The sequence below is a fragment of the Megascapheus bottae genome, chromosome 9 (genome assembly GCF_031878675.1).
Source record: "Megascapheus bottae isolate mThoBot1 chromosome 9, mThoBot2.hap1, whole genome shotgun sequence".
Classification (NCBI taxonomy): Eukaryota; Metazoa; Chordata; class Mammalia; order Rodentia; family Geomyidae; genus Megascapheus; species Megascapheus bottae.
This window is the reverse complement of record NC_143517.1, coordinates 19930928-19949848: the sequence shown is the minus strand read 5'-3', so window position 1 is coordinate 19949848 and position 18921 is coordinate 19930928. Positions and strand designations below refer to the sequence as shown.

The 18921-nt window shown below is 38.5% G+C and overlaps 1 protein-coding gene across 1 annotated transcript in view; it reads left to right on the top strand.

Annotated features, from left to right (window-relative positions):
* The window catches only part of Eya1 (EYA transcriptional coactivator and phosphatase 1), a 137073-nt gene that overhangs the window by 96386 nt on the left and 21766 nt on the right, over positions 1–18921 (top strand). Inside the window, exon 11 of the mRNA XM_090338944.1 lies at positions 398–487. Coding sequence (XP_090195070.1) covers positions 398–487 — 90 coding nt within the window. The remainder of the gene's footprint in view (positions 1–397; positions 488–18921) is intronic.

The window sequence follows — 18921 nt, the reverse complement described above, 5'->3', positions numbered from 1 at the left end:
TGGTGAAAGTAATCTGTACTCTTTGTGGCAGTATGATTTAGATACTCTTAATGTACGTCAGTGTAATATGGCTTCTTGGTTCACTGAATTTCTTGCTCCTAGAAGAGATTTGTTCAACTGAATTTCATGCATCTTATGTCTAATCCTAGATCTTAAACTTTTTGTGGATTTTTAGGCAGCAACTCATTTATTGTGCAAAGTAACAACATGTTGGAATCTTTATCTAGGAAGTCACAGAAGCTTACACCCAGAAAAAATCATGCCTTCCAAACCCCCTTGAACCCAGGTCTCCCTGTGTGTCTTGTTTTCTACCATTCCTGATTCCCTTTCAATATGACACTGTCTTTCATAGAGCCTGAGAGCATGTAAGTTTTGACCTGTAAACTTCTTCTTCCAGGACCCACCCACTTCTGTTTCCCTTGGATTGCGAATGGAAGAAATGATTTTCAATTTGGCAGACACACATCTGTTTTTCAACGACTTAGAAGTAAGTTCTGATGATGACACGCATATTTCTTGTTACAAGTCTGAGTAAGTGATTGGTTTGAAATAGCACTGGGCTGCTATTTTTTAAGATACATAATTGAAATAATGAAACAGTAGCTACTGTTAATATGGCCCTCCTGCTACATGATTATATGCCACTGCGTTTTGCCTTCTGTTTAGCTTGACTTTGGCTATTGTGTTTCAAAGCTGGATCCTCTATGACAATTAGTATGGATTGAAATTTTCTATTATGAAAAATAATCACCTGGTGCCAGTGACTCATCTCTTTAATTCTAGCTACTTGGGAGGCTAAGATCTGAGGAGTAAAGTTCAGGCAAACAAATCCTAGACACCCATAGCATCAGTTAACAACCTGCATGCCAGACTCATTGTATTCAGTCAGATAATTCTCTATCTAGTCCAATTATTGGACTCTGCTGTTTGACTGATATTTCATGTCTAAATGCTGCTGACGTTGGTTGATTATGATTTGGAAAAGTTTTGTTAAGATGGCTAGCTAAATGTATCCTGGGCACTAACAAACTCTGATCTTGGATAGCAGGCATCTTAGCAGTAAAGAACCCTACTTTTTATATCTGAATTATGAGAAAATATGACTCTAAGTACTTTTCATCCCCTCCTTTATTAAATAGAGACAGTTGTTTATTTAAATCCTGCCATTAAGCGAGCTTGTGGAAGGACTGCCAACAGGCATAAATCATCAAGTTGTTGTTTTGCTGGATTTTATAAATGTATGTTATTTCAGACAGGAGAAGAATCTGAAAGATTCAAATAGAACTTTTACTGATCAAAGTTAATTGGCAGCAATTGGCCTTTAAATATTTCCTGATGTTTCCCTTTTTCAAAATCAAGCAAAATGCACCTTATTTAATAGATGAGCCAGAATCATTTGGGAAAGGCCAGTGTGTGACAGAACTTAAATGTGGTTCGTTCAACATCTGTGCTGCATTTTGATTTCTTTTCATCTGCAATGAAACTACTCACAGACGAATTGGCAGCTTCCAGTGCAATAAAATTATTCAAATGTGTTTTATTTTTCCCACTCTTTAGTGAAATATTTATTTTTACACTTAAAAGTAAAATGCAAATTTTTTTGCATTTTTAAATGTTTGCTTCCCACCAGGAAATAACATGTAAGGCATGGCTATTTTTTAAGTTCAAATATTCTAAGTGAGTGACAAGTTCAAAATGGCCTCTATAAATGTTTAATAATCACATTTGTTTTCCAAAGCTGTTTCTGATTTCTGGTTGAGTTTCCTTTCATGAGAAAGCAGCATGAAAAAAAAATCTGTATTCTGCAAGTGTGCTAAAATGTCTTTGCTACGTTTCCATTTATTTCCAGATACTTACTGCTATTTTGTGCTAAGTACAATGTTGTTACTCTTGTAAGTCTTAGTAGGTGTTAATAACACCATCAAGTAATTTGCTATTATTTTAAAACTGCTTACTTAAAAACACCACTAGTTACCTATACAGTGCCAAAAGTATGTGGAGAGAAGTTATAAAAGTAATAAATTGTTATAATATAAACCAAAAATCTTCCACAGTCTATTTTGGGTTTTTTTGTTGTTTTTTTTTTTGTTGTTTGTTTTTTTGTTGTTTGTTTTTTTGCCAGTCCTGGGCTTGAGCTCAGGGCCTGAGCCCTGTCCTTGGACTTTCTCAAGGCTAGCACTCTACCACTTGAGCCTCAGCACCATTTCCAGCTTTTGTCTATGTATGTGGTACCAAGGAATTGAACCTGGGTCTTTGTGCATGCTAGGCAAGCACTTTAACCACTAGGCCAAACTCCCGGCCCCTCTATTTTGTTTTAATACACATTTTTATTTAATTTACATTATTCACATTGAAGTATAGAGACTGAAGTAGCAATCAAATAAATCTACAAATTATATTAAAAGTTCTAGCTTAAAGATGTACATCACACATAGATGCATACATACACATACATGGTGTGTGTGTGTGTGTGTGTGTGTGTGTGTGTGTCCCAAATTAAGAAAGAGAGTAACTAAAGATATATACATTTCTTGAAATACCAACCTCTATTCTTGTTACAAGGTTTGTTTCTTCTTAGAAATGAAGTCGAAAATAAATTGAAGGTGTAATTACACTAAATGTAGAAAACAATAATAGAAATATCCAAGTTAATTATTTTAAAATTAATTTACTTGAGAACAACCTGAAGATATAACAAGAGAATTAATGTCTTAGCCTCATTCTCTGGAAATCATTAATTTGCTCTAGAGTAAAATCATCATTTTAAAAATAAATTAGCTCTTATACTTACTCCAGTCTTTCATTTTGTATTTGTGTGATTAAACAAACTTTAGACTAGTCATTACAATATACGTTCTTGCAAAATAAAAAAAGAGAATTTCCTGGCAAAAACAAGCTTGTTGGCATAATGCTCCTAAGCAAACAAAATTATTCCATCAAGCAAAATTGATAGGTAAAGCCTGATTTCACAGAGGGAACAAGAACATTTTAACATATTTACAATTGTGTGTTTTTAGCTTTTAAAGGTCTATATTATAAAGAATTTGAAGGCGTTTAACAATCTGCTCGCTAGGTTAGAGTGTGATTTCTGAGCTTTGATTGCTGACATTTGGCCTTATTTTCTTGTAAAATGTTTAAATATTTGCTAGACCACCCCTTTGTGTAATTTGCTTACTTCACTTTCAATGAATAAGATACTGAGTGATTGTGACAGGTTTCTAGTAATTTTTTTTGTGCCATCAAAGTACATGTTGACAATGGCTATGAAGGTATGCTCTGAAATTTTTTAATGCAATTTTACTGGAGTTTAGAAATATTCTAAGCTCTGAGAGGTAAAAATATTAACTCTACTTTTAAAAGGCTTGATTCTTAGGACTTAGTTCAGTGGAAGCACTCAGCTCAGTCCTCAGCTCTGGAAAAAAAGAAAAGCCTTATTTATTGTCTCCATGACTTTTCTAATTAAAAGAAAACTAAAATGTACATTAATTTTGTTGACATTTTAGGAAAGAAAGTTAAATGGAGACTTTTGTGGTTTTATGTCATTACAAATGTTGAATGTGTCAGGAAACATGAGTGACAGGAAGGCAGAAGTGTCATAGTACATTATTTCCTTCTGCCAGAGACAATGTTTGGTGTGGAAGCAGTGCACCTCAGGCTTTCCAATTTCTTAGTCTGACAAATGTCCTACGTGTAACTTTATAGAAAAGGATACCACATTCAATGCCATGATGCTTGTGTAGAATGTCAGTATGGCACTGGAAGAGGAGTTTTTCAGCCTCTCTTGTAGGGTGTCTATGTCCTGATTGGCTAGAAAAACACTTCCTCTGTTTGATCTATCTGTATGATAGGCTGGCTGCCTGCAGTGAGGACAAGCCAGCAGTGATAAGGCTTCAGTCTAACCTGCAGGTTGCTACACAAGCATTAAGCATAGGTTTGAGTTTTCTCCTGATGTTCAGTAACAGGATTTCCCTGGTTTTATGGTTGCTGTTCTACTCAGTGTGCTTGGTGACATGGCCTTGAAGAGTGAGAAACACTGGGTTTCTGGTTGGGACAGAGCACCTGCTCTTGTGTCTGTGAACTCAGGTGTGTGAGGCTCTCCCACATTCTACACTCACCCACAACAGATGTAGTTGCATTGGAACAAATCAAAAGATGATTTCTTGATGGTAGAACAACAGAGCCTTCAGAAAGAGGCATGTCACATGCAAAGGCCCTTTGGTGAGAATGACTTTCAATCATTTTTTTGAACTGAGACTCAAGACAGAGTGAATGTGGGAAGAGTGTCAGGGTTTCACACATGAAGGGTCTTCCAGACCCTGGTGAAGAAATTTTTCTCTTCTCTAAATGCAGTGGGGTGACATTAAGGAATTTTAAGCATAGGCAAGATAGATTAGTGATCATACTTGTAAATTACCAGGCTGACTACCAGATGAGGAATGAGGGTAAGGGTGGAATGAATGAGACCTAGGAAATCTCCTGCAATCTGATCAAGGGAGCCTCTTCATTGAGGCTACGACTATAACAGTCTAGAAGTGGTGGAATGGAGCAGGACTTACTGGGCATATTGGAAGAAGCTAAGCAGAATTTGTTAAGGGGTCAGCTGCGAGAGGAGAAGGTGACGAAAGCAAGAGTGGCCACTAGCTGTTGACTTGAGTGCCAGAAAGGTGGTCACATTTCTGAGGTGAGGAAAGATAGTAGGTGTGAGGTGAGAGTAGAATATTGGATGCTATTTCCTATACTAGAAATATGAAGAATGAAAACCTCAGCATCCAAGTCAAGAGATGGCGTAGAAAGAGATGGATATATCAGTAGGTTCACAAATCTAAAGGGAGGAAAATTTGAAGGTTTGGCTTTGGGAGTTAGAAAAGCAAGGAGACTCGATGACATCACCTGTGGAGGGGGAGGTAAACCGAGAAGGTCAAGGAGTGAGTGCTCGGCAGTCTGCCTGTTAGAAATAGGAGCTCTCAAGAGAATATTGTGAGCAGCATCCAATGAAGTAAGTAGAAAAATATGTGGTCTCCGAAGAACCTGACTAATAGTGTTTCAGGAGTGAGGGAAGGGACCCTCCAGGGTCATGCACAGCCTGACAACCTAAGACAAGACAAAGAGGCAAGGAACTTGTTGGGATCCTGGCTGCTGAGGAGACTGAGAAGCAGATCTGACCTTCATTGAAAGAGAGGAGGAGAGGATGGGAGAGACAGAGAGGAGTGAGGGAGTGAGGATTCTGAAGCAGGTCTTGACAGGTGGAGATGAAGACACAGGGGGACATCAAGGAAGGGTTGGGTAGAGTTTTAAATGTAAGACAGACAGCATATTTGGTTGCCAGTGAAAAGAATTTCTTTTTGTCATATATTTTGTATTGTAATGAATAGAAGCGTTACATTATATTCACCAGATAGAGGGTGCATTACTTCACATACATTGATACCCTTTCTTATGTCTTGGTCCCCTTTTCCCTCCCCCCATCCCTGCCCCTCATCTTGTTTTCCACCCTCTCCTATCCCATTTCAAATAACCAAATAAGCATATATACAATATAAAAGATAACACGGGACAGCAAAAGAGATGAGAGATAACATAGTACATTAAGGACAATCACTCTTTATATGGCTTTTGTTTCTATATCCTGGAGGTCCTTTCATTTAGCATCATACTGTATGGCCTTATGTATCTAGGTTTTGCTCTATCATAAATCTCTGCTAGGAGAGCCCAAGGTTTCTACTGATTATGACAAATGAGGGAAACCATTGAGCCTGTGTTCGAGTCTGGCTTACTTCACTTAATATGATTTTTTTCTAAGTCTTCCCATTTCCTTACAAATGGGGTGATGTCATTCTTTCTGATGGCAGCATAGAATTCCGTTGTGTACAAATACCACATCTTGTTGATCCACTCATCAACTGAGGGGCATCTGGGTTGGTTCCATATCTTTGCTATAGTAAATAATGCTGCAATGAACATCATTGTGCTAGTGGATTTAGTATGTCCTTGTTTCTGGATGATTGGGTAAATGCCAAGTAGTGGAATTGCTGGGTCATAGGGGAGCTCTATGTTTAGTCTTTTGAGGCACTGCCATACTGCTTTCCATAGTGGCTGAATGAGTTTGCACTCCCACCAATAGTGTAGTAGTGATCCCTCCTGGCCACATCCCCACCAGCATCTGTTTTTATTAGATTTCTTGATCATGGCCATTCTAACTGGAGTGAAGTGGAGTTGTTTTGATTTGCATTTCTTGTGAAAGGAATTTCTAAGAGAAGAAGGGATAATATAGTCAAGAGAGAAGTAGGGGAGTCAAAGGCTATTTGGCAGGGGAGTGGGTCCCAGAGCTCTTATAATAAAAGCAGTGAAGGAGGGAGGGGGTGTGGTGGTGAGAGGAAACTGCTCTCACTGTACCAAACTTGTGAAGTCCTGACCTTGATGAGGCCAGAGATCGTGACCGATGCACTTGGATCCTGAGCTCCTGACACGACACTTGTTACATTGGTTGCATAGTCTTCCTTGAACTATTTTTTTTTTCCAATTTCTTTTTCAAATCTACAGGGAGAACCACTACTTGTTTTAAGAGAGACATCTTAAGCCTAGCACCATGACATTTACAACTTGTAAAAGTTAACTTTTAAAAACAAATGAAGGGGGCCAGGAGTTTGGCCTAGTGGTAGAGTGCTTGCCTAGCATACATGAAGACCCGGGTTCCATTCTTCGGCACCACACACACACACACACACACACACACACACACACACACACACACACACACAAAGCCGAAAGTGCTGCTGAGATTCAAGTGGTAGAGCTCTAACTTTGAGAAAGTCCAAGGACAGTGCTCTGGCCCTGAGTTCAAGCCTATGACTAGCAAAAAAAGAAAAAAATGAAGAGCTGAAAGTGTGGCCTAGTGGTAGATTGCTTGCCTAGGATGCATGAAGCCAAGGGTTCCATTCCTTGGTACCACATATGCAGAAAAAAATAGAAGTGGTGCTGTGGCTCAAGTGGTAAAGCACTAGCCTTGAGAAAGCCCAAGGACATGACCCAGGACTGAGAAAAAAAAAAAATATATATATATATGTGTGTGTGTGTCCATATAGGATAAGGCTAAGTGAAATGAACTCTAGGATATGGAAAGAGGAGGTTTATCTTTGCAATTGTTGTTGTTCTTCATATACTATGTGAAGCTATTTCTTCTGTCTTCTTTTCTCTGAAGGTTTATCTTATGTTATTACTGTATTTGGCTTTGGTACATGGCATATTGTATATATGTTTATCTATTTATTTGAAAAAGAGAAGGTAAAGAAAAAACAAGATGAACAAAAGAGTGCTGGGGGAAGGGAAAGTAGGAGAAAAATGGAAAGGGGTAACAATGTTCAAGAAGTAGTGTACCCACTACCTGATGAATGTAACTGTAACCCCTCTGTATATCACCCAACAATAATTTTTTTTAATTTTAAAAATAAAGATAATTGAATAGCTGGGCCTGGTGGATCATACCTGCAAGCCTAGCTACTAAATGAGGCTGGGATCTGAGGATCATAGTTCAAAGACAGCCTGGACAGAAAAGACTATGAGACACTTATCCCTAGTTAACTACCAAAACAAAAACAAAACAAAACAAAAAACAGAAGTGAAGCTTTGGATCAAATGATAGAGTGTGAGTCTTGAGCATAAGAAAGAAGCTCGGAAAAAAGGGCTTAGGTCCTGAGTTCAAGTCCCAGGGTTGGCACAAAAATAAATAAATTAAATCACAAAATTAAAAAAAAACATTGTCTGAGACATTATCCTTTGTAAAACTGTATTTTCAAAATTTCAAAATCTTTAACAATGAAATGTAATTCTGTGGAAGAATTGTGATGCAAAATGATGCATAGTATGGTTTTAGTTTGGGTCCAAAAATAAAAGGTGTACCTCAAAAAGAAGACAAAAACTGTCTTCTAAATTAAAAACTATTGCAAAAATTAAATAACTTCAAACATAAAAACTGATTTCTGTCTGGAACATAGGATGTTTCCTTTATAGTTTAATCTTATGTAGTTAATATTTCTCTTTTATTAATGACAAATTACTTGCATACATTAGTAGAATTCAGTGAATATTTCCACATGTATCAGGTGAGCCCTGATTATATTCATCTAATCTCATGCTCTCTCTTATTCTCCCTCAACAAGTTAATATGGCCTGCATTTTTTTCTGTTTTTGGAGATTTGAACTCAGACTGTGGTATTTATTGGGCAGGTGCTCTACTATATGACTCATATGTCCTTTGGGTGGTTTTTGGTTTTGGTAGTATCTCATTTTTGCCCAGGGCTGGCCTTAGATCATGATTCATCTACTTACATTTCCCACAACAAAGGTGAACCACCATGCTTGGTTTGTTTATGAAATAGAATCTTATTTTACGTATCTAGACTGGCCTCAAACCATGATTCTCTTGTACTCTACATCCAGATCTCCTCCTCTCCCAAGTAGCTAGAATTATGGGTGCACCAATTTGATATTTGTCCCCAAATATTCCAATAATGATGACTACAATCATGATTATTCCAACTGAATTCAAATCTCTATATATGTGTCTTACTGTCCTACAGTCCTAAAAATGCTAGAGGTTGAACTCATGAGTTCATTTATGAATGAGCCCTTCCTGTGCCTCAACTTCCAATTTGTAATGGTGGATGATGTAATGTTCTATAGGATTTTTTTTGAGGCTGGTGTAATTAAGATCTGTAAAGTGCAAAGAGCTAGCCTGGCAACACTGGGGAGATAAAGCTGCTCTTGTTTTCTTGAGTACTTTCTGTAGGAAGAACACTGGGCCAAACCCGGTAAGGCCTAGGAAGGAAAAGAAGTGACTTAAGGAAAGACTAGGCAATGAGATAGCAGGTGATTTGCAACCCAAATTTCCATTAGAACCTAACAAAAATTCATCTCACAAGCACCAGAACGAACACTGCTGGGCCCAGGCGTGTTACAAGCCTTCCCCTGTCTGGCCTTGTGTTCAAATCTTCTTTCTGCCTCCAGGCTCATGTACTGTTGGCATTAAAGTAGTGATTGTACCTCATCACTGAGAGTAGTGGCTTTAAGACATAAGACACGTTTCTTTAGGTGTCATGTTAAGTTTTTCTTTACATGTAGTCTTCCTGCTTCATGTCTTAGTGGATAGTTCATGGGACATGCTAGTTGGCATTTCAGAGAAAAGCAGAATTTTGTGCTGCCTGAAGTGACTTGGCCAAGTACAGTATCCACCCACTGCGTGTGGCTCTGAGAACCTGACCCACTGCAGACTGGCTCAGTCCTGGTAGCACTGCCTTTGACTCCTCACCCATGCTGTGAAACTAGGTTATTAGAATTGCAGTGAAGTGGGTTTTGGCCGGAAGCCACTTGGTTATGTAATGAGAAAGGCAGGTTTTATTTTACAAGTATCTTTACACACACACACACACACACACACACACACACACACACACACACACGTCTATTCTTCATGAGTAACAGGAAGGAGTAGCTCAGGAATACTGTCCCACAGACTGCAGTAGAGTGTGTTGCCAGTAATTATACAATGTTTTCTTCTAAAATGTTCTGCAAAACCTTTGCTTCTTACTGTGTTTCTCAAACCTACAAAACATAGCTGTTCAACCTCAGACTTGTTCTGGAATTGTTGGACGACAGAATAGTAGACAGAAAGACAGGCAGATAGCACACTGAAGTTTGTTGTTGAATAAGGAGCTCCTGCATTACAGATGAAAGAACTACTTTACTGTAAACTGGTTGATGCCTGCTCCATTCTGCACACTAGACAGGCATGGAGGTGAGAAGATGGAACTTTTTCTCTGCTCTTAAGGAGCCTAAGTGAAGTGAAAAGAGAGGAGAGTAAAGGCACAGGATTGCAAAGTGATATCCATAGGCTGGAAGTAAATGTGGAAATTAGCATAGTCCACTCATCGACTGACTTAGATTGAGGGAGAGGTGGGGAGAGTGTGTGGAAGAAATCTCTCTGGAATGACTTTCAACCTAAAAGAGCATGGTATTCTGGAACAGAGTTTGACTAGGTTTAAAACACAGAGCACACAGCTTTGGGCAGTTAAGACATGGGCACTTCTAGGGAAGTGGGATTCACTGAATTTTATATTAAACTAAGAATAACCATTACAGACGTTCTAGCATGACTGTGGAGGTGAGCGATAAAGTCAGTAAGTCACCGGGTTTGAGAGCAGGAAAAAACAGCATCACTAGGAAAGCTGGTAAGAAAGTAATCTGGAAAGGACTTGAGGAATCTGTGTCTTGCTTGAGTAGTAAGATGAAGACAAAAACGCAGGAGATGAGATGGCCATATGAAGAACACACTGAGCCAGGTACTGGTATGCTCACACATGCAATCCTATCTTCTCAGGAGACTGAGATCTAAGGACTGTGGTTCAAAGACAGGCTAGGCAGGAAAGTCTGTGAGACTTATCTCCAGTAAATGCCTCAAAAACCAAGAGTGGCTTTGTGGCTCAAATGGTAAACTGCTACCCTTGAGCACAAAGAAACTCAGGGACAGCATTCAAGCCCTGAGTTAAAGCCACAGGACCAAAAAAAAAAAAATGGAATACACTGATTGGAGTTAGAGACTGAACATGCTATATGTTGGACACAAGCAAGTGGAGTCCAGCAAGCAGGTTGGAAACGCAAGTCAGAAGCTCAGAGCATGGAGCAGGAAGCCATCACTCATGAAACCAGCAGAAATGTTCAGGAAGAATAAATGTACTTATTGAATAGAAAGGCGAGTTATCTCAGGGAAAGGGTTATTTTGAAATTCTAGTTGAGTTTAGAAACACAACAGAAAACCGAATTCAGGTTAAAAACCTAAAACAGAAAACCTAAATATAGGACATTTCAGATTCAGAAAATTCAGTGACTTGTAGGAAGGTAAGAGTGGTAATTATTTTGGCCATGACATCTTTCTGTTGAATGAAGCCAGTCTGAAGGACAAGAGAACACTTCCAAGATGGATAGACATGTCTCCAGTCCCTACTTCCTGAAGCGTGTGACCTGCACCCTGCCAGCTCTGGCAAGCCTCAGGAAGGGTGACAGGTGACAGCGATGGTGAGGAGTTAGAACGCAGTGGAATCCTGCTGTAGTTCCCAGGCACCGGGCAGGACCTCCATCAGTAGAAAGCCTTCCCTCTGTGTGGAATAGGAAGGCCTCTTTTTCAGTACGGGCCTAGACTGCTACCTAATTCTCATGGAAATGGCCCATTAGTTTAGACTTTAGATTTTGGCAGGTGCCTGCCAGCCATCTATCTGGATAGAGCCACTACTTTGTAAAGCTAGAATATATTTCAGTGTCTTCATAGAAAATTTGCTTTTTTCTTTCCTTTTCCTTTTACATCCTTCTTCCCCCCTTCCTGTCCCTTCCCCCCTGCTCTCTCTCCTTTCTCTATCCCTTTCTCCTTCCCTCCCTCTCCTTCAGTCTTTCCCTTCATTCACCCTCCCTCCCTCCCTCCCTTCCCTCTCTTCTTCTTCCACCTCTTTTTCTTTCCCCCTCGCCATTGAATAGCACAAGAAGAGGCATATAACTCCAGCTTCCCCCAAATGTGTTTAAGTTACAATCCCTGGAGCTTTCTCCCATTTCAGAATGGTTACAATGGAGCCTCTATCCAGACTCCATTCAGTATTCTAACCACACTCCCAAGGAAACACTGAGTAAATCCTGGATTTGTCTTGCCTCTGATTGTGTGCTACTTATTTCTAGACAGGTGGTGGGCCAAGGACTGGGAGAGGATATTGCTTTTGAGCAGTGTTATCTTGTGAACTCTCTTGCCTCTTTGGAAGAAATTGACCAAGAATTACCTTCTAGGATTACTGTTTTTCCAGAAAGCTAAAGGGAATTTGAGTGTCTAAGACAGCACCCTTTATGGTTGTTAAGAACTATGGTTTCAAACAAGTGTTACTGCAGTCCTACTGGTCTTGGAGATCAGATGTTTCTATCAAGCAAAAACCAAAAATATTGAGAAATGCATAGTTAACAGTGTTCATCATGTATTGGCAGAATATGTGGAGGGTTTTTTAAATAAGGAATCTCTTTGTCCTTTCTAATGTAGTAACTGAAATATTTACTTGAAAGTCTACAGAAAATTATCTAGATTTGGGGGCCAGGAGTTTGGCCTAGAGGTAGAGTGCTCAGCTAGCATGCACTAAGACCCAGGTTTGATTCTTCAGTCCTACATAAATAGAAAAATCTGGAATTGGTGCTGTGGCTCAAGTGGTAGAGCCCAAGGACAATTCTTAGGCCCTGAGCCCAAGCCTGGGACTGGTGAAGAAAAAAAAGGAAAAATAGAAAATTATCTAGATTTGACATTAAGCCAAATAGTATATCACTAAATGTAAGGACCTCCAGGATAAAGAAACAAAAGCCATATAATGAATGACTGTTGTCCTTAATGTACTATGTTTTTGCTCATCTCTTTTTCCATGCCTTGGTTATCTCATATTGTTACAATTTTTCACCTTGTTATCCAATATAGTTTATATGTGCTTAATTGGTTATTTGAAATTGGATAGGGAAGGGGGGAAATCAAGATAAGCCGCGGGGTTGGGGAGGGAAATGTAGACCATGTCATGAGAAAGGGTATCAATGTTTGTGAAGTTATGTACCTTCTATCTGGTGAATATAATGTAACCCTTCTATTAATCACAATAAAAAATTATTTAATAAAAAAGAAAACTATCTAGATTTTAGGTGAACAGAGTAAATGCCTCATATTTGTAATCATAAAATTTTTCAAATAATCTTAGCTAGAAGTTGCCCTCATAATTTACTTTATAATAGTTGATAAGAGGAATTTTTTTCAAAAATCCAAAGGAAATGGTAAAGGCTTTTTTTTACCAGTCCTGCTGCTTGAACTCAGGGCCTGAGCGCTGTCCTTGGTCTTTCTCAGGGCTAAATCTCTACCACTTGAGCCACAGCACCACTTTTGGCTTTTTCAATATATGTGGTACTGAGGAATCAAACCTGGGTCTTTGTGCATGCTAGACAAGCACTCTACCACTAGGGCAAGCTACTAGCCCAGTAAAAGCTTTATTTAAGTTGAAGTAACAAGTGAATGAATTCTGTAAAAATAATCTTTTGTTATGGCACTAAGTGAGATGAAATTGTTCTGTTCTAATATGGTGCTACACTCCAGTACAGTTTAAAATGGGGTCATGCAAACAAAGTAAAATAGCTCAGAGGTCTGGAAGCCTGCCCAAAAAGATGCAAGTGAAAGAAAAAGCTGCCACTGATAAGCCAATAGGAGCCACCTAAGCTACATGTAATGGACTTCAGAGAAGTCAAAAGATATATACCCCAAACAAAGCCTAGAGAGCCAAATGATTTAAAAAATCTCAGTTAAACAAAACCCCTGGAAAATAGCTGAAGGAGATAAGGAAACCTCAGAAATCTACCTAAGCATTTTCACTGCATAGTCACTCAAGCATTTCTAGAGTTACACCCTGGCACATAGCATCACTACCAATCCTTGACATAGACTTTTGAAAAGAATTGGCACTATTGCTGCCTACTCAGATTAACAGTACATTTCACCTCAGTTAATTTTAGTTAATACTTTTCAAGAGACTGATGGAAATTGTCTATCTGTCCATCAGCCATTACTTGACTAAAAGAAATAAAAAAAATATACACTGAATGTTATATTGTATAGCAATATAAGGGTAGGCTAGACAATCAGTTGACATAAAATGCAATATCTTATGTAACACAAAGTGGAGGAGGGGGCGTGGCGAGCATGTAGGTATCTGGTTTTACCTGATTCTTTGCCTGCGCTCCCCACTGCAATCATGTTCGCCATAAAAACCATGAGCAACACTGCACCAATGAGGGCAGGCAGGAAGAAAAAGGAAAGGAAATTTTATTTTCATGAAGCTAATAAGTAATATACAGTAAAAAGCAAAAGGAAGGCAGCATGCTCAGTTGACTGGTGATTGGGTGATCTTTCCTAACTCAGTCATGGCAAACAGATGGTCTGCAGGGTCTTATTCAATAGTATCTGTGTACTTAGCTTACTATGATGCAGTAAGTAGGGAGAAAGGGATACAGAAAAGATGGTTTCTTCCGTTAGAGGGTTTATTATCCGGTAGATGCAGAAGTCTACGTGCACTCACCCATCAAATGCAATGTTTTAGGCAGCATTGGAAAGAATATGTAACATGTGACTCAGTACCTCACCCGTAGTAGATGCTTAATAATGGCAGCTGTGATTCAGCTCAAGGATTACAAGGAGAGTGTCAAGGGATGGAGAAAGAAAAGGTACCAGTAAAGGTTTAAACCAGAAGCATTACCTGCAAAATATGCCCAGTGTTCTAGCAACAATAGACCCACCCTCCTGTTTTCTGGGAAAAGGGGAAGAGAGCAATGAGATGGGGCTGCAGTTTGTTTCTTTGCTTGTTTATTTGTGACCAATGAGGAATGAGAAGGTGGCCTTAGTAAATTTCGGGCCATTGTTGAGGACCTTGAATGCCTTGAATGTTAAATTGCATCAGAATATTTGTAGTGTTCTAATTTAATGTTTTGAATGCATCTATTGAGAAAGACAGAAGCAGAAGTGAAATGCATTAGTTTCTATGTCCCAGGAAGATTAATCCATGTGTTGGACATTTTATTTCTTGACGGATTGATGATCTACTTTTTAAAAGACAATATATGTTTAATAATAGTACCACACGCATATACAACATATATAAGATAATATTCACGCTATGCTCAGGATACATCCAATAGTATATTTTTCTCCATGGCATAGTAATTTAAGCTCTAGTTGTGTAATTTTTGAGAAGAGAGGGGCATTATAGAGTGGAGAAGTGTATGGACAGAATTATTTTTCCCTTAGGTTTCTTTCTGGCAGGCCATTCTGCAGCCTGTATTCAGTTCATTAAGCTGGGTTCACCAGGGCTCCTTATGCTACAGGTAAATAATCTAGTTGGAGTTCCACCTTAGTGTAAAGTAGCTTAAATAATTTACCCTTACCTGAAGTCTTAAAATGGAAGGTTCAGACAGATGGTTTCAGGGGTGATTTCACTCCCACTGCTACTTGGAAGAGAAAGGAGACTGTGAATAAGAATTACCCTTGCCAGGGCCCCCTTGTCCCTGGAGCTGACACTGAGGGGAGGTGATGATAGAACTTTTCCTGCTGTTGCTGAGGAAACTTCTTGTTTCTTTTCTTCTGTTCTTTTTTTCCCCTTCCTCTTTCTTTCAAGTGCCTATGTCCGGTTCTGCATATTTTTCTGTCTGGAGTCAGTAATAATTAGATGTCAGACAAAATTGCCTCAGAAAAAGTTTATTAACTAAGGATATGATTGGACCTCATTTATTTTGACTTCTATATTCTTTACTACTATCTTACCACGTAAGTTAAGTAATAAATAAATTTGTGGGGGGTTTTTGTATCTTCATTTATTAAATCCCATCCCATCTACCTCCCCCACATACACACAAAAAGGAAGTCATTTAAAGTTTGATTTTATGGAAATATTTCTTTTAAAAGTTCTATTGACAAATGGTTTGGGCTTAAATATAGATCAATCTGCAGCTTGACCCGGTTGTCCATGCTTTGAAATCTCAGCAAACAGGAGGCTGAGGAAGGGAGTGACAAGTTCTAGGACAGTCTAAGCTACACAGCAAGACATTATCTCACAAACTGAAACTAGCCCTGTGCCATGGCTCATGCCAGTATTCCTAACTACTCCAGCAGCTGAGATCTGAGACCACATTTCAAAAAGCCAGCCCAAGCAGGAAAAATCCATGAGGGTCTTACCTTCAATTAAACACTAAAAAAGAAAAAAAAAAAAGCCAAAAGTGGAAATGTGGCTCCATGTGATAGAGCACAAGAATTGAGGGCAGGGGAGAGGGGGCTAAGGGATAGTGCCCTGAATTCAAGCCACATGCATACATACATATATATTAAATGATAACAAAAATGAATCTTCACACCTGAAATAATGTTAAACCAGTGGATCAGAATTTATATTTGTTTCAATCAACTGAAAACTTGCTTTTATACTTATACTCCTAGCTACTCAGGAGGCTGAGCTCTGATAATTATGGTTTGAAGCCAGCCTGCTCAAGGAAGTCCATGAAACCCTATGTCCGATTAACCACCAGAAGTCCAGAAATGAAAATGTGATAGAGTACTAGCTCAGGTACAGTACTCAGATCCTGGGTCTGGTACAAAACAGAAAAATAGTAAGCTATGACCTCTTTTATACTTTAGCTTATAGTCTATTTCTAAAATCTAAACTAAATCAAAACTTCTACTAAATTGCTATGTGATTTGTTTACCTCAAATGGAAATGAGAGTTAAAAGAAATAGATAAATTATTTTTCAGTTTGGAAATATTTCCATGCTTTGGCAACAAGTTTTCAATGAAAAGAATAATGTTTATGAGAATGTGATTATTCACAGCAAGCCCAGAGCTGGTATCATTATGAAAGATTCTTCTTTAGTAGATACTATCAACAGGAATAATAGATCTAAAAGAAAAGAAACAGAAGTTACAAAGACCATTCATGATTACCAGTAACAAATTATGTTTGTTAAACTAATGAGCAAGCCTTTTGAAAACAGTAATCAGTTCAGCAGTAAATCAAAAAGCTTATTTTCAAGAGTAACTGAGTTTACATGCAAAAGACTAATGTTTATTGATCTCAGGTATGTGCTGAATTTTTTAATATTCTAATTACTCATATATTAATTTGAGGTTTCCTCTTTTATCATCATATTTTGAGTTTCATGGTATAATTTAAAATGCATACAATGCTTTAATGATAAAATTATATAATGTAATTTACATACTATCAGTCTCCAGCACTATTCTGTATTATATCTAAAGATTTGCAGTCTCTAGCCAGGCATGTAATCCTAGCTACTCAGGAAGCTGAGACCTGAGAACCTCAGTTCAAAGCCAGCCCAGGCACTATAGACAGTGATACTCTTATCTCCAATTAATCACCAGAAAACCGAAAGTGGTACTGTGGCTCAAGGAGTAGGGAGGTAGCCGGAGCTGAAGAGTTCAGGCCCAGAGTTCACGCCCCACAACCAAAAAAAAAAAAAAAAAAACAATTAACAAAAAATTGCCCTCTCTAGTTCCTATCTACCCTTGTAAAGTACCATACCTTTTCCTTATAACAGAATCATTAGTGAAGATATGTACAAAAATATCAGTGGTGGGTGCCAAGTGTGCATCAGCATTCCCTCTCCTCTCATATGAATAGTAAACAATAAAAGATAAGGGTTACAGGTATGACTCAGTAAGATGTGTGAGATACCTGCCCTGACTTCATTTCCAAGCACGCTACCCAGCCATCAAATAAGAATTAATCATTGCAAATCAATCTCCCACACATTAGGTATTATTCAGTTTAATGTCCGTTCGAAATATTGATATCATTAAACCAAATGTAACCTATACCATAACTATTCATCAAAGTGACCCACTACCCTTAGAAGAAGCAGCACTACTGAAGAATTTTAAATAAGCCTACTTTGTTTGGAAAGTTTATTTTCAATTCTTTCTGCTTTTCATTAAGTGAGACTTTTCGGTTCAAGGCTGAGAGTGTGAATAAAGACAAATATACTTAATATAATCATGTGGTAAAACAGGTATTCATGACAAGAAAGAAAAGTTTTGCTCTAAGCTGAATGAAACCCCCATGTAGTATTTACTGACACTGTGCTGTTAAAAAGGCATTTTCTTCATTTGACTCCTTCAGGATTCTGAAAGGCACGGGCTCAAGCTATAGTATAAAAACATCCTAGTTTTTGACTTGCACATTTTAACAAGAATTAATATTATTTTTAAAAGATTAAAATTTTGACAGAACATTTTTCATTGCTTCTTTAGTGACAAGCAATTGATTGTCAACTCCTAGAAACACTTGTTTTAACACTCCTAAGTCCTTAACCTGATAAACCCCTGTATCGGCATACAGCTTAAACACTCTGTCTTTTGCCTCAACATGTCATCTGTAGGCACTCACAGTCTAAAGACTTTAGTGGGTACATATTTTATGAATTTTAGTATAAAGAAATTCAAAATGAAGTGGTTAGTCTGTTTTTAAAATTCTGCAGTTCAAAGCTTGGGGTTTCTAATATAAAATTCCTCTCTAACTTAGGACAATCTCTAAGTAATACTATGCTATTAACTATAACGCACTTTTTTGGTAGGGAACAAGAGAATAGTGTGTATCTCCACATGTTTCATCTTATTGATTCAAAACTAGAAGGTTGAAGGAAGTTCCTTTTTTCCATTTCGGAGATTTAAAGTTCTGTTTTCTTATCCCATTGCTTGTATGGTTGTGATATCTTATCCTATCAAAACAGATACGGATGTTAATACTGGTTTTCAATATACGTTGATGCCCATGATATGCTGAGGGCATCACTAGGAACTTGAAAATACATTTTTCCAGGTCTGCTTCAATTCCTTGGCTTGCTTCTCTTCCCCAAATTCTCAAACAGAATGAGGCAAATTTTGAAACTCCCTCTGTTCTTCACTGCTGGTGTTTAGCTGCAGGTAATAAGTCCCCTTTCTTCCTGCAAGTTAGCACTGTGGTGAGAAAGCAGAAGGGAATGTGAAGCTCACGGTGTACCTCAGACAGATGATAGGGCCTGCCAACAAGTGCCTTGGACAGGCTGGGAACCACACACCCTCCTTGTCCTCTTGGCTTTGTGAGAGATGGAGTGGAGAGTTCATACTGGTAAACAGTATGCCAGGAGGCCCTCAAGTTCCATCGTGCCTACTTGACAGTGCCATGAGGGCTTGAGCATTCCTTTAGGTAGCATTTGGGATAATATAGAAATATGGAAATAGGTAGGAATACTCAGAAACATGTTGAACTGGCTCTTTGTTACAGAAAGATGCAAGAGAAATCTTGGTTTCTGCAGACTGACCAACTTACAGACAG